This window comes from Ranitomeya imitator, chromosome 2 (genome assembly GCF_032444005.1).
Source record: "Ranitomeya imitator isolate aRanImi1 chromosome 2, aRanImi1.pri, whole genome shotgun sequence".
Lineage (NCBI taxonomy): Eukaryota > Metazoa > Chordata > Amphibia > Anura > Dendrobatidae > Ranitomeya > Ranitomeya imitator.
This window is the reverse complement of record NC_091283.1, coordinates 160,058,907-160,084,763: the sequence shown is the minus strand read 5'-3', so window position 1 is coordinate 160,084,763 and position 25,857 is coordinate 160,058,907. Positions and strand designations below refer to the sequence as shown.

Sequence of the window (25,857 nt, the reverse complement as noted above, 5' to 3'; positions counted from 1 at the left end):
ATTTTATGATGCAAATATCATTGTACTTAAGAAGGAGGGAAAAGACCCCTTGGAATGTGGATCATATCGCCCCATATCATTGGTGAACGTAGATTATAAAATCTTTACTAAAATATTGGCCACTAGACTAAATACAATCATATTAGATCTTATACACCCAGATCAAACAGGCTTTATGCCCGGGAAAAGTACCTCTATTAATATTCGGCGGGTCCAATCAGTGATTCAATATAGCTCCCTAGAATTGGATAATAACTGGGCTCTGGCATCCCTAGACACAGCTAAAGCGTTTGACTCCCTTGAATGGCCTTTTCTTTCCGCATGTCTGCAGAAATACGGTTTTGGAGATAAATTTATTAGCGGGATAGATACACTATATAGGAATCCTAGGGCACGGGTAATTGTGAATAATTCTATCTCTGATTCCTTTACTTTACATAGGGGAACCCGTCAGGGATGTCCTCTGTCCCCGGCCCTCTTTGCTCTCGCGATAGAAGCCTTGGCAATACGCATAAGGTCTTCCACGGATATCAAAGGAATAAGTATTGCGGATCGTGTGGATACCATTGGTCTATATGCTGATGATATGATCATACTTATGGATAAAACAGAAGAAACACTACCACGAGTAATAACGACTATAGATAATTTTAGCAAATTCTCTGGTCTCTATATCAATTGGGATAAGTCTGCTCTGATGCCTCTGTCTCATGCGCCGATGCCCCGTCTCGAAAATCTCTCGTCACTACCTGTAGTCTCCAATTTCAAATATCTAGGAATACATATGTCTCAATATAGTCAGCTGGACCTACGACTTAATATTTATCCACTATTGGACCTGGCCAAATCTAAATTCATAACTTGGAGCAAACTCCCTCTCTCCGTTGCAGGTCGCATTAATTTAGTTAAGATGATATTGCTCCCCAAATTTAATTATTGTCTCCAACATAGTGCTGTGCCAATACCCAAATCTTTCTTTGCAAACTTAAACTCCCTGACCACGTCCTTTATATGGGGGAAGACTAGACCCAAACTCAAGCTATCTACTCTACAGAGACCGACAATGGGGGGAGGGGCAGCCTTACCAGACTTTTATCTATATTATCTTGCCGGGCAGGCTAGGGCGATAAGCAAATGGATGCCTAGCAACTCCCTACCTAATTCAGAAAGCCATATAATCCATTCTGCCCGGATTGATTGTCCACTGGGTTTTTTGGAAATGGAGAAAGTCAGTGCTCCCCGTTTGCTGCCATTGCTTCGACAAGCGAGATTAATATGGAGACAAATTAAAAAAGTTATTAAATATACAGATATAATAGCCGAAATGCCACTGTGGTATAATAGTTATTTTCCAGAATTACTAAACCACCCATCTATCGAGTTCTGGATCTCATGTGGTGTTCTCTCGGTAGGTAATTTGTATAACCAGGATGTTTTTGTGTCCTTTGAGCAATTGCGGGATACTTGCAATATCCCAAGATCTCAATTCTTCCGTTATTTACAGCTGAGGTCAGCTTTCCAGTCACATATGCGAAATGCAGGTGCAAGTCGAGCAATTTCATCTTTACCCCTTATAGGCATTCTCAAATCACAGGGTCCTCAGGGGCTCATTTCCTCTTTATACACATACCTATTATCCGTGGGAGATGGACTCACTATTAACTCCTTAAAAAAGAAATGGGAGGGACTCCTTCCCGATACACTGGGAGAGGAGTGGGAAGATATTTTGGAATCTCCAACTAAAGTTTCTCCCTCAGTTAACAATAGGATGACCCAGCTATATATTACATATCAGACTTATCTGACTCCGACACGACTTTTTAAAATGGGCCGCCTTCAGACGTCAGACTGCTTACGGTGTCACGCACATGATGCGGATTTTACCCACATGATATGGAGGTGCCCGGTAATCCTTCACTATTGGAAAGAAGTCACGACATTGTTAACGTCTTTATTGTTAATCCCTGTCCCACTTGAACCATTGACTTGCCTATTTGGGGTGTGGGATACAGAGACCTGGGATCACCATACTGTGATCTTCCTTCGAGAAGTGCTCTTCTTAGCACGAAAGGTACTGGCATTAAGGTGGATGGGTAGCTCCTCCCCGTCTCTCAGAGCTTGGATTGACCTGGTGAACTCGGTTATCCCATATGAAAGAACACTGTACCATAATAGAGGATGCCCAGGTAAATTCGAAAAAATTTGGGGTAGATGGAACTCATCTCATCATACTCTGTAGTCTACGTGGATTAGATATATGCACGGGGGGGAGGGCATGGGGTTTGGGGACATCGTTGCAGAGCAAACTTGAATCTGTTTTCTTTTGGCGACTTATTACTAAAGGTTAAAGTTGTTTAAGTTGTATAGTAGGTATTTTGTAGGTACTAGTGATTCAACATGCACAGTCTATTGCCTCTGAACTTTGGATGCGATGATGTTTTGTAATCATTTGTATCTGATGGTATGTTTAATAATGATAAATGTAATATGTGCAATGTTTGTCTATTCTGAAATTAATAAACTAATTTAAAAAAAAAAAAAAGATAACAAGTAAACACAAAACAGGGATTTTTGTGTACTCACCATAAAATCCTTTTCTCTGAGCCATTCATTGGGGGAGACAGACCGTGGGTGTATGCTGCTGCAACTAGGAGGCTGACACTAAGTGAAACAAAGAAAGTTAGCTCCTCCCCTGCAGTATACACCCTCCTGCTGGCTCTCAGCTAACCAGTTTGGTGCAAAAGCAGTAGGAGATCAATAACATATGAGCGTACAGCAAGTCATATTATATATGAGAGTATAGCATGTCAGATTATAAAACAAGCATAAGCTATTAACAGGGAGGGAGCTGTGTCCCCCAATGAATGGCTCGGGGAAAAGGATTTTACGGTGAGTACACAAAAATCCCTATTTCTCCGTCGCCTCATTGGGGGACACAGACCGTGGGACGTCCCAAAGCAGTCCCTGGGTGGGGACAACATCAGATCAGGCCTGTGTAACCGCTACTTACAGATGCGCCACCGCGGCCTGCAGAGTCCGCCTGCCCAGACTCACATCTGTGGAAGTGTGGGAATTATAGTGCTTCAAGAATGCATGCGGACTGGATGAATCCGCAAGCTTGCAGGCGTGCTTTGCCGACGCCTGGTGCCTAGAACCCTCGAAAGACAGGGAGATAGGCTGACATCTAACACGAAAGGACTCCTGGATGGTGAAACGAATCCACCAGTCTAACATGGCCGATGAAATGGCTAACCCTTCCTGTAAACGTCAGGAAGCCTTCCTCTTACCATCAGGAATCCCAAATAAAGCGTCCAACCTTCGGAAGGACGCCTTCGAGACGTACCTACTCAGAGCACTCACTTCGTCCAGAATATGGGTAACTCATTCCAATTTGTGGGCTGGTGCCGAAAGAGATGAGGGAAGAACGATGCCCTCATAACAGTGGTAATACAGTACCACCTTGGTAACAAGGGACGGGGATGGCCTGAGGACAACCTTGCCTTGAAGGTAATAAGGGAAAAAAGTCTGAAAGAACAGAGCAACTAGCTCAGAAGACTCGTCAGGATGAGGATATCGCAGAGAAAAGAGGGTGACCTTCCCTAATAGTAAACTCTGTCTGGATCAAAAGGAGTCTACTGTAAGACTCCCAAGACCATTAAGGTCCCAATGATCTAACGGTATGCGATAGGGAAGAACTACGTGTGAAAACTCCCTGCGAGAAGGTCCCTACTTGCAGTTTTTTTGCAATAAGGCAGAGAGATACTAGCTCCGCAAACAAAAAACTGACATGGTCAGTGCGGATCTCCGAGGATTACTGGGGCCCTTTCTGCTTCCGAAAGGCTTTCGGAAGTAGTGGAAGGGGAGTTATGGAAACTGGTACCACGGAAGAACCAGAGCATGCAGTGCGATGGCTCTTGGATCTTGAGGTCGAACCTGAACTCGAGTACATTGGCGTTCGGTCTGGACGCCATCCGATCTACAACTGTAGAGCTCCAGTGAAGGCAGATCTGATGGAAGACTTCCGGGTGAAGTTCCCACTCACTTGAGGCGGAACCCTGACGGCTGAATTTGTTTGCCGCCCAGAGTTCTATTCCTGGGATATGTACTGCCGAGATCACCAAATGATAGATCTCGGCCCATAGAGAATGTGAGGTACCCCAGCCATGGTGCCTGACCGTGGGTACCTGCTAGATGATTGACGTAAGGCACAGGCGTGGCATTATCAAATTGAATTTGGATGGGGTGACCCACCAGAAGGCAGTGGACCTGCTGTAGGACTACCGTTCGGATCTCCCGAGCAATGATCGGGAGAAGAAGACTGGCATTGGTAGTTACTAATAACCATTGAACCGGGAGAAAGGCCCTGGATGAAGAAGGAGCTCAGAGACTACCCTCTGAAAGTCTGTTTGACTTGCTGAAAACGTGCGGAGCGAAGGAAACTGCTTCCATTGTCGTCACCATTTTTCCTCAGAACCCTCCTAGCAAATCGAATGAAATGAGGGGATGAATGATCAAGTGCGCGAGCTCCCTGTTGAAGGGCCATGACCTTGTATCGAGGGAGAGTTACCATCATTCTGGAAGTGTGCAGGATCATCCTCAAAAAGGATATCTGCTGGGCTGGAAATGAGATGAACTTGTCTAAGTTTAGCTGCCAGCCCAGGGGAGAGGGTATCACAAGTGATATAGACGACTCAGCGTAGTCCTGGAAGAGCGGCTAGACAGTCGACCAAACAGGGCAGAACGACCACGCCTCTAGGGTGCAAGAGGAACATGACAGCCGCCATGACCCTTGCGAACATTCTGGGTGCGGTAGCAAGGCCGAAGAACAAGTTCGTAACTTGAAAATACTGTTCATGAATAGAAAAGCGAAGGAATTTTTGAAGAGGGGAAAAATAGGAATGAGGGTAAGCATCCCAAATGTCGATGGATGCTAGAAAATTCCACCTTTTTCTGTTGAAGTAATGGTTGAGCGGAGGAACTCCATCCGAAGAAGGAGGACCTTGTCAAAGGTTGCTAGAAGTGTGAGGTCCAGGATCTGTCTTACTTTTCGTTCCCCTTTTTGGAACCAAGATCCCTTAGATCTAGACTGTCCTGGACAACCCTTCGACAGCTGGTTGGGTCTGTAGGAAACATACGATCCTTTGTTAGTCTCCCACTCAAAAGATTTGATTGGCCAGTTGTACTGTCTTCGGGAAAAGGTTACTGTGTGAATCAAAGTAGTTAAGGTCTCCAACCAGGAGACCATTGCTCTAGCAATCCATGCGGCGGCTAGGGAGGGTAGAGCGCTGAACCCGAAGCCGCAAGACGGAACGAACCAGATTTGCTATCCGACAGTCCGTGGTATTTTTAATTGATGAAACATCGGGCAGGGATACTGGTAGGTATACCACAGGAGATTCTACCCGGTTAATCTGCCAAGTGGCAGAATGCGCGGCTGCATCCAGCAGGTCGTCTCTTTCCATTGCCGCTCTCTTTTGACGGTGCAGAGTTAAAAATTAGGAACCCTAGATCCACCATCCTCTTAACAGGGAAGTGGAGAGGGATCGTCTGCCTTCTTGCATCACCTGCTAAATAGTGGTGATGCAGAGGGGGGTGCTCGGACGACAAAGAGGGTGCCTCTGTACATCCACAGAGTTCAGGTTTCCGGGTGGACAGGACAGGTTGTCTGGAGTTAGGCATGGATGCAGAAGAGGATACATGGAGGCGACACTCCGTGTGCTCGTCTGTTGATGGTGTGGGGAGATCGATGCCCTTTAAAGGACCCGTCGCCCTTAAAAATAAGACCAGGCATAGCATCCCACATAGAGGCTTCTGTCCAGTGAATCGCTTATCCGGACTGAATGGCAAATGCTCTACGAGGGAGTTTAGTCTCCTTATGAGGGACACTGCATAGTCTAGAGCAAAACCGGAGTCCTCATCAATGTACAGAGATGATATAAATAGGCGAGTTTATCCTTTTCTGAAGCTCTGGCAAGCCCAGATCCAAGGCAATATCCGATCCATATTCAGAGTCTTGTTGTCAGCAAATCATTGAGGAGAGAGATCAGGAAATGAAAACTTCCATTTTCTAGATGCCTGTACGTTTCTAGACGCCTGTACGTCTCTTGAATACTTGCGGCCCCTACTAGCCGACGGCTCCCATGTAGGAGAGGGACCATTTATATCGGTACTGCGAGCACTCCGAGCCACAAAGGGATCACGGAGGGATTCAATCTCTTGGTCAGAGAAACTATGGATTGTGGTCAGTGACGAAGTCCACTGAGGGAACTAGGTAATCTGGGATAAACTGGGATCAGTGGCGGAGGGCTCCTGAGCTCATTTAGGGTGATCTGCTTCGTCATGTTCCTTTAAGACCAGGGAATACTGGTCATGTGCCTTTAAGACCAGGGAATACTGGTAATGTGCCTTTAAGACCAGGGAATGCTGGTCATCTGCCTATAAGACCAGGGAATACTGGTCATGTGCCTATAAGACCAGGAAATACTGGCCATGTTGCAGAGTCGTTGTGCCCCTTTAATGCAAAGTCATCGCCCCTGTGTGAGTCGGGCGGGTGGACCAAGATGGCCACCGGGAGTTGCAGAGGCGATAAAATCTCGCAGAGAGCGAGAAGCACCAATTTGGGGGTGGAGCCACAGGCACGATGTGGGCGGAGCCTCGAGACTTCCATGAATAGGCCCAAGCCGGGGCCTAAATTTCTGCAGCCAGCGGGAGCGATACCAGCGATAGAAGTGAGGGGCGTTGTAGTGGCCGAGAAAACTGAGCGCTTCCGTGCCAGGCGAGAAGCGCCAGAAAAGCGGGCAGAGCTGCCTTGGGGTGCCATAGTATGGGTGCGGCTTCTGGGGTGCGGCCTACACATCGGCCTAAGCCGGGGGCTCAATTTTTGCAGCCGGCCGGAGCATTACCTCAGGGAGGTGGGCCACAGTGAAGCTGAGGCTGCCTGTCAGCATGTGAATATCCCGCTGCAGAGGCCCACCGCTGACAGCATTCACTCGCCATCGGTGCGCGTCCCGGCATGGAGCCGCTGCAGATGACTAGGTTTCAGCGCCGAGGAAAGCGTGCACACTCTACTGTTCGGCTGCAGGTCAGGTATGGCAGCGTGGACGGTGCAGGGATAGAGGGATAAACCTCAATCGACCATCCCTTTGTTAGGGAGATGGAGATTAACCATCCGCTTCCTTGTACCATCCGCTTTACCAGTGGTGGGATAGTGGGGGCTGCTCGGACGCCATAGAGAGGGGTCTCTGCACATCCACGGAGTTCAGCCCCCGGGTGGAGAGGGCCAGTTGTCCGGCAATAGGCCTGGCTACAGAAGAGGGTACGTGGAGACAACACTCTATGTGCTCGTCTGTTGATGGTGTGGGGAGATCGGTGCCCTTGAAGGGGCCCGTCGGCCCTAAGAATCAGCCCAGACTTGGCATCGCACATTGCAGGAGAGGATACGGAGAGGCGACACTCTCCGTGCTCGCCTGTTGATGGTTCGGGGAGATCGGAACCTTGAAAGGATCCGTCGCCTTATTCGTCTGTGGAAAAAATAAAATCAAAAATGTATAAGGTAAAAATAAAATAAGAAAGAGTTTTGGGTCTGAATAGCAGACCCGTACGTGTGCCTCCTACGGACACTAAGCAAGAACTGGTTAGCTGAGAGCCAGCAGGACGGTGTATACTGCAGGGGAGGAAATCACTTTCTTTGTTTCACTTAGTGTCAGCCTCCTATTGGCAGCAGCATACACCACGGTCTGTGTCCCCCAATGAGGCGAAGGAGAAATGCAGTTTTTAAATGAAGGTCTTTATTATTAAGGGAAAAAGAAATCCAAATCTACAGTGCTGTTGTGAATTCTCTTGTCAAGCTCCCTCCTGTGGTCATGAATGGTACTTCAGCTGGTTCTGTCCATGGGCTTCCTCTGTTGGTTGTGAGTGGGGCTGCGGCTTCTGAGTTTCCTTCCACAGGTGACGAGGTTAATTCGTTAGCTGGCTGCTCTATTTAACTCCACTTAGATCATTGCTCCATGCCACCTGTCAATGTTCCAGTATTGGTCTAGTTCACTCCAGGATCGTTCTTGTGACCTGTCTTCCCAGCTGAAGCTAAGTTCCTGCTTGTTTTTCTTTGGTTTGCTATTTTTCTGTCCAGCTTGCTATTTTGATTTTTTGTCTTGCCTGCTGGAAGCTCTGGGACGCAGAGGGAGCACCTCCGCACCGGGAGTCGGTGCGGAGGGACTTTTGCGCCCTCTGCGTGGTCTTTTTGTAGTTTTTTTGTGCTGACCGCAAAGTTACCTTTCCTATCCTCAGTCTGTTCAGTAAGTCGGGCCTCACTTTGCTAAATCTATTTCATCTCTGTGTTTGTATTTTCATCTTTACTCACAGTCATTATATGTGGGGGGCTGCCTTTTCCTTTGGGGAGTTTCTCTGAGGCAAGGTAGGCTTTATTTTTCTATCTTCAGGGCTAGCTAGTTCCTTAGGCTGTGTCGAGTTGCATAGGGAGCGTTAGGAGCAATCCACGGCTATTTCTAGTGTGTGTGATAGGATTAGGGATTGCGGTCAGCAGAGTTCCCACGTCTCAGAGCTCGTCCTATATTATTTGTAACTATCAGGTCATTCCGTGTGCTCTTAACCACCAGGTCCATTATTGTCCTAACTACCAGGTCACAACAGTACAGGTGGCGGTCTTTGTCGCAGGATGTGCGTTCTTTTGTGCAGTCCTGTGGGACTTGTGCTCGGGCTAAGCCCTGCTGTTCTCGTGCCAGTGGGTTGCTTTTGCCCTTGCCGGTCCCGAAGAGACGCATATCTCTATGGATTTTATTTCGGATCTCCCTGTCTCTCAAAAGATGTCGGTCATTTGGGTGGTTTGTGATCGCTTCTCTAAGATGGTCCATTTGATACCCTTGTCTAAATTGCCTTCCTCCTCTGATTTGGTGCCATTGTTTTTCCAGCATGTGGTTCGTTTACATGGCATTCCGGAGAACATCGTTTCGGACAGAGGTTCCCAGTTTGTTTCGAGGTTTTGGCGAGCCTTTTGTGCTAGGATGGGCATTGATTTGTCTTTTTCCTCGGCTTTCCATCCTCAGACAAATGGCCAAACCGAACGAACTAATCAGACTTTGGAAACATATCTGAGATGCTTTGTTTCTGCTGATCAGGATGATTGGGTGTCCTTTTTGCCTTTGGCTGAGTTCGCCCTTAATAATCGGGCCAGCTCGGCTACTTTGGTTTCGCCGTTTTTCTGCAATTCTGGTTTCCATCCTCGTTTCTCTTCAGGGCAGGTTGAGTCTTCGGACTGTCCTGGTGTAGATACTGTGGTGGATAGGTTGCAGCAGATTTGGACTCATGTGGTGGACAATTTAACATTGTCCCAGGAGAAGGCTCAACGTTTCGCTAACCGCCGGCGCTGTGTGGGTCCCCGACTTCGTGTTGGGGATTTGGTTTGGTTGTCGTCTCGTTATGTTCCTATGAAGGTTTCCTCTCCTAAGTTTAAGCCTCGTTTCATTGGTCCGTATAAGATTTCTGAGGTTCTCAATCCTGTGTCGTTTCGTTTGACCCTTCCAGCTTCTTTTGCCATCCATAATGTATTCCATAGGTCGTTGTTGCGGAGATACGTGGCGCCTGTGGTTCCATCCGTTGATCCTCCTGCCCCGGTGTTGGTTGAGGGGGAGTTGGAGTATGTGGTGGAGAAGATTTTGGATTCTCGTATTTCGAGACGGAAACTCCAGTACCTGGTCAAGTGGAAGGGTTATGATCAGAAAGATAATTCCTGGGTCTTTGCCTCCGATGTTCATGCTGCCGATCTGGTTCGTGCCTTTCATTTGGCTCGTCCTGGTCGGCCTGGGGGCTCTGGTGAGGGTTCGGTGACCCCTCCTCAAGGGGGGGGTACTGTTGTGAATTCTGATGTCAAGCTCCCTCCTGTGGTCATGAATGGTACTTCGGCTGGTTCTGTCCATGGGCTTCCTCTGTTGGTTGTGAGTGGGGCTGCGGCTTCTGAGTTTCCTTCCACAGGTGACGAGGTTAATTCGTTAGCTGGCTGCTCTATTTAACTTCACTTAGATCATTGCTCCATGCCACCTGTCAATGTTCCAGTATTGGTCTAGTTCACTCCTGGATCGTTCTTGTGACCTGTCTTCCCAGCTGAAGCTAAGTTCCTGCTTGTTTTTCTTTGGTTTGCTATTTTTCTGTCCAGCTTGCTATTTTGATTTTTTGTCTTGCTTGCTGGAAGCTCTGGGACGCAGAGGGAGCACCTCCGCACCGTGAGTCGGTGCGGAGGGTCTTTTGCGCCCTCTGCATGGTCTTTTTGTAGTTTTTTGTGCTGACCGTAAAGTTACCTTTCCTATCCTCAGTCTGTTCAGTAAGTCGGGCCTCACTTTGCTAAATCTATTTCATCTCTGTGTTTGTATTTTCATCTTTACTCACAGTCATTATATGTGGGGGGCTGCCTTTTCCTTTGGGGAGTTTCTCTGAGGCAAGGTAGGCTTTATTTTTCTATCTTCAGGGCTAGCTAGTTCCTTAGGCTGTGTCGAGTTGCATAGGGAGCGTTAGGAGCAATCCACGGCTATTTCTAGTGTGTGTGATAGGATTAGGGATTGCGGTCAGCAGAGTTCCCACGTCTCAGAGCTCGTCCTATATTTTTTTGTAACTATCAGGTCATTCCGTGTGCTCTTAACCACCAGGTCCATTATTGTCCTAAGTACCAGGTCACAACACAGTGCCCTGTGTGAAAAAGTGATTGCCTCCTTTTAAAACGTAAATTAACTGTGGTTTGTTACATCTTTGGGAAGTAGAGTTCAATTTCCCTAGCCACAACCAGGTCTGATTACTGCCACTCCCGTTCTCAGTCAAGAAATTACTTAAATAGGACCTGCCTGACAAAGTGACGTAGACAAAAAGTTCCTCAAAAGCTAGACATCGTGCTGTTATCCAAAGAAATTCTGGAACAAATGAGAAACAAAGTAATAGAGATCTATCAGTCTGGAAAAGGTTATAAAGCCATTTCTAAAGCTTTGGGACTCCAGCAAACCACAGTGGGAGCCACTATCCACAAATAGTGAAAACATGGAACAGTGGTGAACTTTCAAAGGAGTGTCCAGCAGACCAAAATTACCCCAAGAGCGCAGCGACGACTCATCTAAGAGGTCACAAAAGACCCCACAACAACATCCAAAGAACTGCAGACCTCACTTGCCTCAGTTAAGGTCAGTGTTCATGACTCCACCATAAGAAAGAGACTGGGCAAAAATGACATGCACTTCAAAGAGAAAAACCACTGCTGAGCAATAAAAACACAAAGGCTCATTTCAGCATTGCAGGAAAACATTGATGATCCCCAAGACTTTGGATGTTGTGGGGTCTTTTGTGACCTCTTGGATGAGTCGTTGCTACGCTGTTGGGGGAATTTTGGTCTGCCGGCGTCTGCTGAGAAGGTTTATCACTGTTCCAAGTTTTCCCTATTTGTGGATAATGGCTCTCACTGTGGTTCGCTGGAGTCCCAAAGCTTTAGAAATGTAGAAATGGCTTTATAACCTTTTCTAGACTGATAGATCTCAATTATTTTGTTTGTCATTTGTTCCAGAATTTCTTTGGATCGCGGAATATTCAGCTTTTAAAGGAAGTTAAAGGGAACCTGTCACCCTCAAAATCGAGGGTGAGCTAAGCCCATCAGCATCAGGGGCTTATCTACAGCATTCTGTAATGCTGTAGATAAGCCCCCGTTGTATCCTAAAAGATAAGAAAAAGATGATGTCCTCTTCTGGTCTTCACGCTGCGGCTCCGACGTAGGCGTACTTTGTCTGCCCTGTTGAGGGCAGAGCAAAGTACTGTAGTGCGCAGGCGCCGGGCCTCTCTGACCTTTCCCTTCTCCTGTGCACTGCAGTACTTTGCTCTGCCCTCAACATGGCAGACAAAGTACGCCGGAGCCGCAGCGTGAAGACCAGAAGAGGACATCATCCTATGAAGATGGGAGGCTGTTATGAATAGGTAATTCAGAACCACAATGGACCTTGAAGTTCAGAGCACACAAGTGACCTGACAAAAACCACAAAACATAGGACGAGCTCTGAGACGTGGAAACTCTGCTGACAGCAATCCCTAAACCTATCAAACCACACTAGAGGTAGCCGTGGATTGCGCCTAACGCTCCCTATGCAACTCGGCACAGCCTGAGAAACTAGCTAGTCCTGAAGATAGAAAAATAAGCCTACCTTGCCTCAGAGAAATTCCCCAAAGGAAAAGGCAGCCCCCCACATATAATGACTGTGAGTTAAGATGAAAATACAAACACAGAGATGAAATAGATTTAGCAAAGTGAGGCCCGACTTACTGAATAGACCGAGGATAGGAAAGATAGCTTTGCGGTCAACTCAAAAACCTACAAACAACCACGCAGAGGGGCAAAAAGACCCTCCGCACCGACTAACGGTACGGAGGTGCTCCCTCTGCGTCTCAGAGCTTCCAGCAAGCAAGCAAAACCAAAAAAGCAAGCTGGACAGAAAATATAGCAACAAAAGTAACACAAGCAGAACTTAGCTTATGCTGAGAAGACAGGCCACAGGAACGATCCAGGAGGAAGCAAGACCAATACTAGAACATTGACTGGAGGCCAGGATCAAAGCACTAGGTGGAGTTAAATAGAGCAGCACCTAACGACTTAACCTCATCACCTGAGGAAGGAAACTCAGAAGCCGCAGTACCACTCGTGACCACAGGAGGGAGCTTGATCACAGAATTCACAACAGTACCCCCCCCTTGAGGGGGGTCACCGAACCCTCACCAGAGCCCCCAGGCCGACCAGGATGAGCCATATGAAAGGCACGAACAAGATCGGCAGCATGGACATCAGAGGCAAAGACCCAGGAATTATCTTCCTGACCATAACCCTTCCACTTAACCAGATACTGGAGTTTCCGTCTCGAAAGACGAGAATCCAAAATCTTCTCCACTATATACTCCAACTCCCCCTCCACCAAAACCGGGGCAGGAGGATCAACAGATGGAACCACAGGCGCCACGTATCTCCGCAACAATGACCTATGGAATACGTTATGGATGGAAAAAGAATCTGGAAGGGTCAAACGAAAAGACACAGGATTAAGAACCTCAGAAATCCTATACGGGCCAATGAAACGAGGCTTAAACTTAGGAGAGGAAACCTTCATAGGAATATAACGAGATGACAACCAAACCAAATCCCCAACACGAAGTCGGGGACCCACACAGCGTCTGCGATTAGCGAAACGTTGAGCCTTCTCCTGGGACAAGGTCAAATTGTCCACTACATGAGTCCAAATCCGCTGCAACCTGTCCACCACAGTATCCACACCAGGACAGTCCGAAGACTCAACCTGCCCTGAAGAGAAACGAGGATGGAACCCAAAATTGCAAAAAAACGGTGAAACCAAGGTAGCCGAGCTGGCCCGATTATTAAGAGCGAACTCAGCCAACGGCAAAAAGGACACCCAATCATCCTGATCAGCAGAAACAAAACATCTCAGATATGTTTCCAAGGTCTGATTGGTTCGTTCAGTCTGGCCATTTGTCTGAGGATGGAAAGCCGAGGAAAAAGACAAATCAATGCCCATCCTAGCACAAAAGGCTCGTCAAAACCTCGAAACAAACTGGGAACCTCTGTCAGAAACGATGTTCTCTGGAATGCCATGTAAACGAACCACATGCTGGAAGAACAATGGCACCAAATCAGAGGAGGAAGGTAATTTAGACAAGGGTACCAAATGGATCATCTTAGAGAAGCGATCACAAACTACCCAAATGACCGACATTTTTTGAGAGACGGGGAGATCCGAAATAAAATCCATAGAGATATGTGTCCAAGGCCTCTTCGGGATCGGCAAGGGCAAAAGCAACCCACTGGCACGAGAACAGCAGGGCTTAGCCCGAGCACAAATCCCACAGGACTGCACAAAAGAACGCACATCCCGCGACAGAGACGGCCACCAAAAGGATCTAGCCACCAAATCTCTGGTACCAAAGATTCCAGGATGACCAGCCAACACCGAACAATGAACCTCAGAGATAACTTTATTCGTCCACCTATCAGGGACAAACAGTTTCTCTGCTGGGCAACGATCAGGTTTATTAGCCTGAAATTTTTGCAGCACCCGCCGCAAATCAGGGGAGATGGCAGACACAATTACTCCCTCTTTGAGAATACCCGCCGGCTCAAGCAAACCCGGAGAGTCGGGCACAAAACTCCTAGACAGGGCATCCGCCTTCACATTTTTAGAGCCCGGAAGGTACGAAACCACAAAGTCAAAACGGGAGAAAAACAGCGACCAATGAGCCTGTCTAGGATTCAACCGTTTGGCAGACTCGAAATAAGTCAAGTTCTTGTGATCAGTCAAGACCACCACGCGATGCTTAGCTCCTTCAAGCCAATGACGCCACTCCTCGAATGCCCACTTCATGGCCAGCAACTCTCGATTGCCAACATCATAATTTCGCTCAGCAGGCGAAAACTTCCTGGAAAAGAAGGCGCATGGCTTCATCACCGAGCAATCAGCACCTCTTTGCGACAAAACAGCCCCCGCTCCAATTTCAGAAGCATCAACCTCAACCTGGAACGGAAGCGAAACATCTGGTTGACAACACAGGGGCAGAAGAAAAACGACGCTTTAACTCTTGAAAAGCTTCCACAGCAGCAGAAGACCAATTGACCACATCAGCACCCTTCTTGGTCAAATCGGTCAATGGTTTAGCAATACTAGAAAAATTACAGATGAAGCGACGATAAAAATTAGCAAAGCCAAGTAACTTTTGCAGACTCTTCAGAGATGTCGGCTGAGTCCAATCATAAATGGCCTGGACCTTAACAGGGTCCATCTCGATGGTAGAAGGGGAAAAAATGAACCCCAAAAATGAAACCTTCTGAACACCAAAGACACACTTTGATCCCTTCACAAACAAAGAATTAGCACGCAGGACCTGGAACACCATTCTGACCTGCTTCACATGAGACTCCCAATCATCCGAGAAGACCAAAATATCATCCAAGTATACAATCAGGAATTTATCCAGGTACTCTCGGAAGATGTCATGCATAAAGGACTGAAATACTGATGGAGCATTGGCAAGACCGAATGGCATAACTAGGTACTCAAAATGGCCCTCGGGCGTATTAAATGCAGTTTTCCATTCATCGCCCCGTTTAATACGCACAAGATTATATGCACCACGAAGATCTATCTTGGTGAACCAACTAGCCCCCTTAATCCGAGCGAACAAATCAGATAGCAGCGGCAAGGGGTACTGAAATTTGACCGTGATTTTATTTAGAAGGCGGTAATCAATACAAGGTCTCAGCGAACCATCCTTCTTGGCCACAAAAAAGAATCCTGCTCCCAATGGCGATGACGACAGCCGAATATGACCCTTCTCCAAGGATTCTTTTACGTAACTCCGCATAGCGGAGTGCTCAGGTACAGATAAATTAAACAGTCGACCCTTAGGAAACTTACTACCAGGAATCAACTCGATAGCACAATCACAATCCCTATGCGGAGGTAGGGCATTGGACTTGGGCTCATCGAATACATCCCGGTAATCAGACAAGAACACTGGGACCTTAGAAGGGGTGGATGATGAGATAGACAGAAATGGAACATCACCATGTACCCCCTGACAACCCCAGCTGGACACAGACATTGATTTCCAATCTAATACTGGGTTATGGACTTGTAGCCATGGCAACCCCAACACGACCACATCATGCAGATTTTGCAACACCAGAAAGCGAATATCCTCCTGGTGCGCAGGAGCCATGCACATGGTCAGCTGGGTCCAATACTGAGGCTTATTCTTGGCCAAAGGCGTAGCATCAATTCCTCTCAATGGAATAAGACACTGCAAGGGCTCCAAGACAAACCCACAGCGCCTAGCAAACTCCAAGTCCATCAAATTCAGGGCAGCGCCTGAATCCACAAATGCCATGACAGAATAGGAAGACAAAGAGCAGATCAAAGTAACGGACAAAAGAAATTTCGACTGTACCGTACCAATGGTGGCAGACTTAGCGAACCGCTTAGTGCGCTTAGGACAATCGGAGATAGCATGAGTGGAATCACCACAGTAGAAACACAGCCCATTCTGACGTCTGTGTTCCTGCCTTTCAGCTCTGGTCAAAGTCCTATCGCACTGCATAGGCTCAGGTTTATGCTCAGATAATACCGCCAAATGGTGCACAGATTTACGCTCACGCAAGCGTCGACCGATCTGAATGGCCAAAGACATAAACTCATTCAGACCAGCAGGCATAGGAAATCCCACCATGACATCCTTAAGGGCTTCAGAGAGACCCTTACTGAAGATTGCTGCCAAAGCACATTCATTCCATTGAGTGAGCACAGACCACTTTCTAAACTTCTGACAATAAATCTCTATCTCATCCTGACCCTGACACAGAGCCAGCAAATTTTTCTCTGCCTGATCCACTGAATTAGGTTCATCGTACAGTAATCCGAGCGCCAAAAAAACCGCATCAATATTACATAATGCAGGATCTCCTGGCGCAAGGGAAAATGCCCAGTCTTGAGGGTCGCCACGTAATAAAGAAATAATAATCTTAACTTGTTGAACTGGGTCACCAGAGGAGCGAGGTTTCAACGCCAGAAACAGTTTGCAATTATTTTTGAAACTCAGAAATTTAGCTCTATCTCCAGAAAACAAATCAGGAATAGGAATTCTTGGTTCTAACATAGAATTCTGAGCAACAAAGTCTTGAATATTTTGTACTCTTGCAGTGAGAAGATCCACTAAATCTTGAATATTCTGTACATTTATAGCGAGATTATCCATCAAAGAGAACAGACCTTGAATGTCCATGTCCACACCTGTGTTCTGAACCACCCTGATGTAAAGGGGAAAAGAAAGACAAAACACAGTGCAAAGAAAAAAAAATGGTCTCAGAACTTCTTTTTTCCCTCTATTGAGAAGCATAGTACTTTGGGCCTCCAGTACTGTTATGAATAGGTAATTCAGAACCACAATGGACCTTGAAGTTCAGAGCACACAAGTGACCTGACAAAAACCACAAAACATAGGACGAGCTCTGAGACGTGGAAACTCTGCTGACCGCAATCCCTAAACCTATCAAACCACACTAGAGGTAGCCGTGGATTGCGCCTAACGCTCCCTATGCAACTCGGCACAGCCTGAGAAACTAGCTAGTCCTGAAGATAGAAAAATAAGCCTACCTTGCCTCAGAGAAATTCCCCAAAGGAAAAGGCAGCCCCCCACATATAATGACTGTGAGTTAAGATGAAAATACAAACACAGAGATGAAATAGATTTAGCAAAGTGAGGCCCGACTTACTGAATAGACCGAGGATAGGAAAGATAGCTTTGCGGTCAACACAAAAACCTACAAACAACCACGCAGAGGGGCAAAAAGACCCTCCGCACCGACTAACGGTACGGAGGTGCTCCCTCTGCGTCTCAGAGCTTCCAGCAAGCAAGCAAACCAAAAAAGCAAGCTGGACAGAAAATATAGCAACAAAAGTAACACAAGCAGAACTTAGCTTATGCTGAGAAGACAGGCCACAGGAACGATCCAGGAGGAAGCAAGACCAATACTAGAACATTGACTGGAGGCCAGGATCAAAGCACTAGGTGGAGTTAAATAGAGCAGCACCTAACGACTTAACCTCATCACCTGAGGAAGGAAACTCAGAAGCCGCAGTACCACTCGTGACCACAGGAGGGAGCTTGATCACAGAATTCACAACAGGAGGCCCCGGACCGGACCGCAACGCCCACCGGATCGGCCCGCCCGCCCAGGTGAGTATAATCTAACCTCTTTTTCTCATCTTTTAGGATACATCGGGGGGCTTATCTACAGCATTACAGAATGCTGTAGATAAGCCCCTGATGCCGGTGGGCTTATCTCACCCTCGATTTTGGGGGTGACAGGTTCCCTTTAAGGTCTAATTCACTTTGTCAGGCAGATCCTAAACCACAGTTAATTTATATATATTATATTTTAATAGAGAGATCACTTTCTCACACAGGGCCCTGTAGGTTTGGATTTCTTTTTCCCTTAACAATTAAGACCTTCATTTAAAAACTGCACTTTGTGTTTACTTGTGTTACCTTTGTCTAATATCTAAATTTGTTTGGTGATCTGAAACATTTAAGTGTGACAAACATGCAAAATAATAGGAAATTAGGAAGGGGGCAAGCACATCCAAAACAGTGAAAGAGTAACATAAAATATATAAAAAGTTTAAATGGCCACTTCACCTGTCCTCAACCAACAAAATGGAATAATAAAAATAAAGATCAGAAAGTTGTACAGACCCCAAAATGGTACCAATAAAAACTATGGTGCTCACCCTCTATTTACGGGAAAAAAAAGTTGAGAATTTTGAAAGAGTGAGAAAAAAATATATAAATAATGAGAAACTAAAAAAGTCTAAGTATGGCTCACCATGGCTTCTTTATGGATAAATCTGTGCACATCAGGTGGCATGAGAAAGCAAATCTCTGTCAGCAGGGTTGTGAACTTCCGCAAAACGTCTGTAATCTGCAGTGAAGAAAGGGGGCACATTATCATTAGCGGGGGCACAAACCGCTCAGAAAGAAGGCAGCAATGTACATCCAACACTGTGCATGTGACCTGCTGCACTGGGCGCATTCCTGCCTAGCGGGTACGCGCAGCAAGTGCCGGACCTCCTCTCCCGATGTCCACGCCTCTCATCTACACTACTATAGCCTCTGCTGTGCCGTTGGGCCATAAAGGGGAACTCTTCAGGACTCCGGTGGGCATCCAGGAGCTCATGGCGACAGACGCTTCCATGTATTTTCCCAGGATTATCCAAACCTACCCGTTTGGCTCGTTTTTGCTCCACTTCAAACATTGTCTTCTCTGTAGCCCTTATGTTCTCCCTCCGGTGCTTGGATTCCTCAATAACCCGACCCCAGAGATCATTCAGAGTCTATATGGAGAAAGAAAAAAAATCGATGAAAATTCCAAACACTTCCAATTTTTTTTCACTTCAATACCCCTGCGGTCAGTGAATGGAACAGCAGATGTCAATATCCGGAGGCTGAAAATCCCAACCTGATCATGTCTGACAGTATTTGAACACAACCACTTTTATTTATAGATTACTTGTATTTCCCAAGTATTGGTAAGCTCACAACACCTAGCAGTCGGGTAGGCTACTCCCTCTTTTTGATTTCCTTTTGATTTCTTTTTCATCCAATCTTTTTCTGCTTCTAAGTATGGAGATTAGGCCGATATGGCCATTACCTTGGTTTACTTGAAAGATTTGTATATATTTTGTTCATATCATCAATATCACATGTGTCTGATTTGACATTGTTATGTTATTATATAATTTTGTTTCACTATGTATCACAGTACCTGATGAAGGTCCATTTGAGGACCGAAACGTTGTATATTTACTTTTCTGGACTGTATTAAAAATCTTCACATTCAAGGTGAGTGGCAAGTTATATATTTATATTATTGACGGGGGTTTCAGCCGGATCCACTGTGACACATTTTGCACTTACATCTGGTGGGAAAGATCGGAATGGGGTTTCAGTCTCTGGATGGAAGAAAGGATGTTCCTATTCACTGACAGCAAGCCAAGGTGCTGAAGACTAGAAGTCCGGGTTATCCCTGTCATTATATGGTAGCCTGAAGTCGTTTCATATACCTTCGTGCAGACACTTACGCTCATGGTGACGCTGGCGTTGTCCATCCTGTTCTCAGACTTCTGGAACAACAGGTCGGTCTTTACATGGGACTCGCTGATTTTTCCCTGGAGACTCTTTCCAGCTTCCATAACTAAGATCTCCATTTCCTGATAACAAAAAAAATGTAAAATGATGGAAACACGATAGTGTCTCTGGTGTAAGGAGCACAGGCGTGAGCCTCCTCCGCACCTTGCTGACATCCGCCAACTCCTTCTGCAGGGAGGACACGGCGGCGGCGTGCCGCTCTTGTCTGGCGGCGGTGATGCGCTTCAGGAGTCCACTGTCCGTCTTCTCAGGAACTGAAGTACACGATAATGTATCAGATGTCTGACACTTAAGCAAGCAGAGCAGCAGCAGAAGAGTTGAAGAAAATGCTGCTATAACAGTTAGTTTAACCCCTTGCGATACGTGCAGCACATTACAGCGCCTTCTAGCTGGGAGCTAGAGTCATAGATGGGCAGGACGGAGACGGGGCTCACTTTGCTGCAATGTCCAGGATCAGATATATCTCCTATCCCGGCTGTATAATTAGAGGAAAGGGATTGTTTTGTCACCAAATCATCGTCATCTGGCCAATACAAGAAAGATGCGGAAAACAAAAGTAAACGACAGCAAAAACGGAATGTAATAAATATCAAATAAACCTTTATTGATGTACATAACATACAAAAAAAGATAAAATACGGACCAATACACGGGACCAAGTGCAATATGGCGAAACACACGGGGAAACAGCTACCCGTGTAAAAAGACGTGCGGCTAAGGGGCTGGCTATAGAGGACAATGGTACATAAAGATAGTTCTACCTATCATGGATACTGCCCATGCATGTGACCTTACACCCTAATTACAAATGTGCACTACTGACATAGCTGAATATTACCAAGATATGTGGGTGCCACAGTGGGCCCACATGTAGGCTAATCAGAGAGGGGTAATATATATATATATACACAATTGTCACATAACAGGATCAGGCATACCAAATGTCCAAGAGCTATCAACCCATCATCCCTACCCGCCAACTACACAGACTCCCCACATGTGAAAAGGCAGCGACGCTGCTCAGAAAGTATACCTGTGATAGACCAGAGAGGGAACCAGCGCAGGACCTCAGGCCGCACGTCCGCCCGACGCGCGTTTCGGAGAAGAACTCCTTCGTCAGGGGTCGTGTCAGGACCGATCACATGCCGGGTTAAATACTACACTACAGGATCATCTGGCGGAGTCATGTTTTAGCACGTATGTTTTATTGTCTTGGTTGGTATTTCTCGTTGTTTATCATTTTTGTTATTTGTGCTTCTGTAGTTGTCCTAGCTGCTACCATTAAGTGTTTGTTTATATATGTGCAGTTTTTTGTGTTAGTCCGGTCTCATGCCTTGCCCAGTATATGTATCTGGTTATCTATGTGGTACCTTATTGCGATGTAATTATTGGCATATGTGGCACAGTTTTGCCCTCTGTTCTTTATCTATTACTCTGGGTACCCACTTATTTGTATTCTCGATCCATTGCGGCGGCACCTGCACGCATGCGTGCTGGGCACTTTCACTCCGGGCGGCTTGCGGCGTCTTCACGCTTGGGAGGTTGCCATGGTTATGGCGTCGCCCTCGCTTGACGCCGCCACCGCTGGGAGTGTTATGCTGCCTCGGCAACGCCTGCGTCACTTCCGGTGCGCGCCGTCTATTGATCCTGTAGTGTAGTATTTAACCCGGCATGTGATCGGTCCTGACACGCCCCCTGACGAAGGAGTTCTTCTCCGAAACGCGCGTCGGGCGGACGTGCGGCCTGAGGTCCTGCGCTGGTTCCCTCTCTGGTCTATCACAGGTATACTTTCTGAGCAGCGTCGCTGCCTTTTCACATGTGGGGAGTCTGTGTAGTTGGCGGGTAGGGATGATGGGTTGATAGCTCTTGGACATTTGGTATGCCTGATCCTGTTATGTGACAATTGTATATATATATATTACCCCTCTCTGATTAGCCTACATGTGGGCCCACTGTGGCACCCACATATCTTGGTAATATTCAGCTATGTCAGTAGTGCACATTTGTAATTAGGGTGTAAGGTCACATGCATGGGCAGTATCCATGATAGGTAGAACTATCTTTATGTACCATTGTCCTCTATAGCCAGCCCCTTAGCCGCACGTCTTTTTACACGGGTAGCTGTTTCCCCGTGTGTTTCGCCATATTGCACTTGGTCCCATGTATTGGTCCGTATTTTATCTTTTTTTGTATGTTATGTACATCAATAAAGGTTTATTTGATATTTATTACATTCCGTTTTTGCTGTCGTTTTCTTTGTGGTTTCCACAACTCCCCCTCGCATGTTTATGTTACGACTAGGAACTTTTTTAGTCCGGCCAGCACATAGTTGTGCACACATATGTATATTACCTACGGGATGTGGCCATTTAATACCGTTCTCTTTATTTTGTATCATCTTTCTGTGTTTCGCACAGGCACGTCCTTAGGTATTATGGACTTTAGAGCCAGGGAGAAGTCCTGGCTAGGACAAGTGGAGCAGGTCTTCGGACATAACGGGACAGGTGACGTGGTGACCAGTGATCGCAGTGGCGAAGCGATGTTTGAATCTATGAAAAAGATGCTACTGAAGCGAACTAGGATTTGGTGGAACAGGATGTTCCTTGAACAATACCTGTCAAGAAATATGATTCCTAGGGGGCTTCGAGTGAGAGTTATGCCAACCTTTCCTGTTGATGATACCGAGTTCATAGCTGGATGGGAGGAGGCATGCGGAGTATGTTCAGTGGCATTCATGAAATTATTAATTGGTTCTAATAGTGGGATTATCGAAAACCTGGATAAAGAGATTGATACTATACTCTCTGAGTTGCGAAGTATATGCACTGATGAGCAGTTTAAAAAGTACGAGACACTGATGGACAAATCTCTTGAATCTTTAGTGAACAAAATCAGTGAAACACAAGCCTCTAAACTAAATAGGGATTTGAGGGACTATCAGTCCCATAATGTCTACCAATGGAGGAAACCATCTACACAGCAGCGCCATACGCTGCGCAGCATGTCTATTACATCTATATCTTCCAATGGTACTCAATCTGATTGCTCTACATCATCGGCAGTCACAAGGTCTGGGGCCAGTTACAACAAGAAAAGAAATTATAACTATCATCCTTATAAGAGAAGTAAACCTCGACAGTTTGAGACTTCGAGGGATGATAATAAGGTAATCAATTTGAGTGAGTACCCTTTGTCTGAGGCCGACTGTTCACTTCTGTGTAAGGGGTTATCTTTTTCACCCACAGCTGGGCTTGACCGTTTTACGGTCATTAAGGACTTACATTTATTTGCACGTTCCTTATTATTTAAAAGGTATTTCTACGATGATAACCTTCACCAATTGTTCCCCACAGAAAGTGAGCAGTCGGCCCTAAGAATTTAGGAGGAATTATCCAGAGAACAGCACATAGAGGAAGGAGGTATGATCCCACAGTCCATTCGGGTGCGGTCTAAACGGTTTCCACCACTTTCTAATTGTGCGGCTATTGACACCTTTGTTAAGGTGGTTAGCGAGGAGATAACACATATCCCGCAATTCATCGTTAAGGACAATTTGACTAGACCGGAAAGGATACGGCTGAGACAACTGAGGGATCTCCCTGGGGTCGAGATTAAGCCGGCGGACAAGGGGGGTAACATTGTTTTATGGCCGCAAGCGATGTATGAACAGGAGGGGATGCGCCAACTATCTAATTCTACCTGTTATAAGAGATTGACATATAACCCCTTGTCCGCCTTCTGTTCCGAACTCAGGGTGATCCTCAGTGCAGCTACTGATAGGGGTGTCATCAGCAAGGAGTTATGTATGGCACTAACCGTGGAGGAACCCACGGTACCGACTTTCTACCTCCTCCCTAAGACACATAAAAATGCTGTGGTTCCACCTGGACGCCCCATAGTGTCAGGGAGAGGTAACTATTTAGATTGTATCAATAAATGGATAGACTCCATCTTACAACCCCTAGTTGAAGAACTACCCTCCTTCCTGAAGGACACTAACCAGCTATTGAGAAGGGTAGATGACCTTAAGTTGGGTGATGACACTATTATGGGGGCATTGGATGTGGAATCATTGTACACTAGCATTCGCCATTGCGATGGTCTAGCGGCTGCTGAATTTTTTCTTTCCACGTCCAATTGCTCCCCTGCTTTCCGCAGCTTTGTCCTGGAAGTTTTGTACTTCACATTGACTCATAATTTTTTCACGTTTAGGGGGTCCTTTTTCCTGCAGCTCCAGGGAACAGCCATGGGGGCGGCCTTTGCGCCCTCCTATGCTAATCTGTTCCTGGGGCTGTGGGAAAGGGACCTCCTACGGTCTGATGGTCTGCTGTCTATGGAGCGCGTCCTATTATGGACGCGCTACATAGACGACATTTTCATCATTTGGCAAGGCAACAGTGAGTCTTTTTCCAGTTTTGTGAAGGGATTGAATGATAACAACAGAAATATTAAGCTGTCAGCTATGTCTGATAGTTCCACTATTGAGTTCCTGGACGTTAGAATTTCTAGAGATAAGATGGATACCGTTCAAACAACGGTGTATAGGAAACCGATTGCCGCTAATATGCTTCTGCATGCATCCTCCTCCCATCCAGCCCACATGATTAACTCAGTCCCAATAGGGCAATTTTTGCGTATTCGCCGTATTTGCTCAACTACCGAGGAGTTTGAAGTGCAGGCCAAGGTTCTTTGGTCTCGGTTTAGAGATCGTGGTTACAGTAACCACGCCATTAAAAGAGCATACCTTAGGGCTAAACACAATGATAGGAATGCACTTCTGTACAGGAATAATCAAAGAAATGACAAATCGGATATTAGATTCATAACTAATTTCAACTCTCGGGCAGGGGCGATTCGCAATACGCTTGTAAGGGCTTGGCCCATCCTTAAGACCGACCCCACTCTAGCTAAACTACTCCCGGATCATCCTTTGATCACGTATCGGAGGGCCAAAAACATTCGTGATCATCTTGTAAGGAGCCACTACGCTGGTGATCCCCAGCGGACACTTCCATACGCCCCGGATATGCGAGTACGAGGTGGCTGTCGTCCGTGTGGCCAATGTGTGGCCTGTAAAAATATAGAACGTGAGGACACTTTTGTGGACTCGTCTGGTCTTAAGCGATTCAAAATATCTAAATCAATCACGTGTACGACAAAAAACGTAATTTACTACGCTTCGTGTCCATGCCCACTTATTTATGTGGGTTTGACCACGCGACAGCTGAAAATTAGAGTGAGGGAGCATGTCCGTGGGATTGAGGCGGCAACACAGGTGGTGGAGCTTGATACATTGAAAACGATACCCAGGCATTTCAGGGAACATCATAATTGCGATAGTCGGTTACTACGCGTTAAGGGTATCGATATGGTTGAGGTTGGTATAAGAGGTGGTAAGATCCCAAAGGTTGGCACAGCTTGAAACTCGCTGGATGTGGACACTAAATAGTGTCCACCCTAATGGTCTGGTTTGACACGATGTATGGTGAGGCATATGGTGGACTGTGCCTGTATGTGATTTTAATTTTGTTTTTAATCATTCTTCAGCTAGGTATTATAAGGAATTGTCGGACCGTTGTGTTTACTTCTTCAAGAACTATCGTATCCCATTGAAGATTCTATCAGGAAGACAAGAATATATTACAGTTATTTCGGTCCGCATCCATCTGGCGGAGTCATGTTTTAGCACGTATATATTTATGTTTGTTTTATTGTCTTGGTTGGTATTTCTCGTTGTTTATCATTTTTGTTATTTGTGCTTCTGTAGTTGTCCTAGCTGCTACCATTAAGTGTTTGTTTATATATGTGCAGTTTTTTGTGTTAGTTCGGTCTCATGCCTTGCCCAGTATATGTATCTGGTTATCTATGTGGTACCTTATTGCGATGTAATTATTGGCATATGTGGCACAGTTTTGCCCTCTGTTCTTTATCTATTACTCTGGGTACCCACTTATTTGTATTCTCGATCCATTGCGGCGGCACCTGCACGCATGCGTGCTGGGCACTTTCACTCCGGGCGGCTTGCGGCGGCTTCACGCTTGGGAGGTTGCCATGGTTATGGCGTCGCCCTCGCTTGACGCCGCCACCGCTGGGAGTGTTATGCTGCCTCGGCAACGC

The 25,857-nt window shown here is 46.4% G+C and overlaps 1 protein-coding gene across 1 annotated transcript in view; it reads right to left on the bottom strand.

Annotated features, from left to right (window-relative positions):
- The window catches only part of CCDC180 (coiled-coil domain containing 180), a 91,780-nt gene that overhangs the window by 46,558 nt on the left and 19,365 nt on the right, over positions 1 to 25,857 (bottom strand). Inside the window, exons 5-8 of the mRNA XM_069747651.1 lie at positions 19,885 to 19,994; positions 19,674 to 19,802; positions 18,816 to 18,926; positions 18,419 to 18,514 (exon numbers count right to left, since the gene is read on the bottom strand). Of these exons, the coding sequence (XP_069603752.1) occupies positions 18,419 to 18,514; positions 18,816 to 18,926; positions 19,674 to 19,802; positions 19,885 to 19,994 (446 nt within the window). The remainder of the gene's footprint in view (positions 1 to 18,418; positions 18,515 to 18,815; positions 18,927 to 19,673; positions 19,803 to 19,884; positions 19,995 to 25,857) is intronic.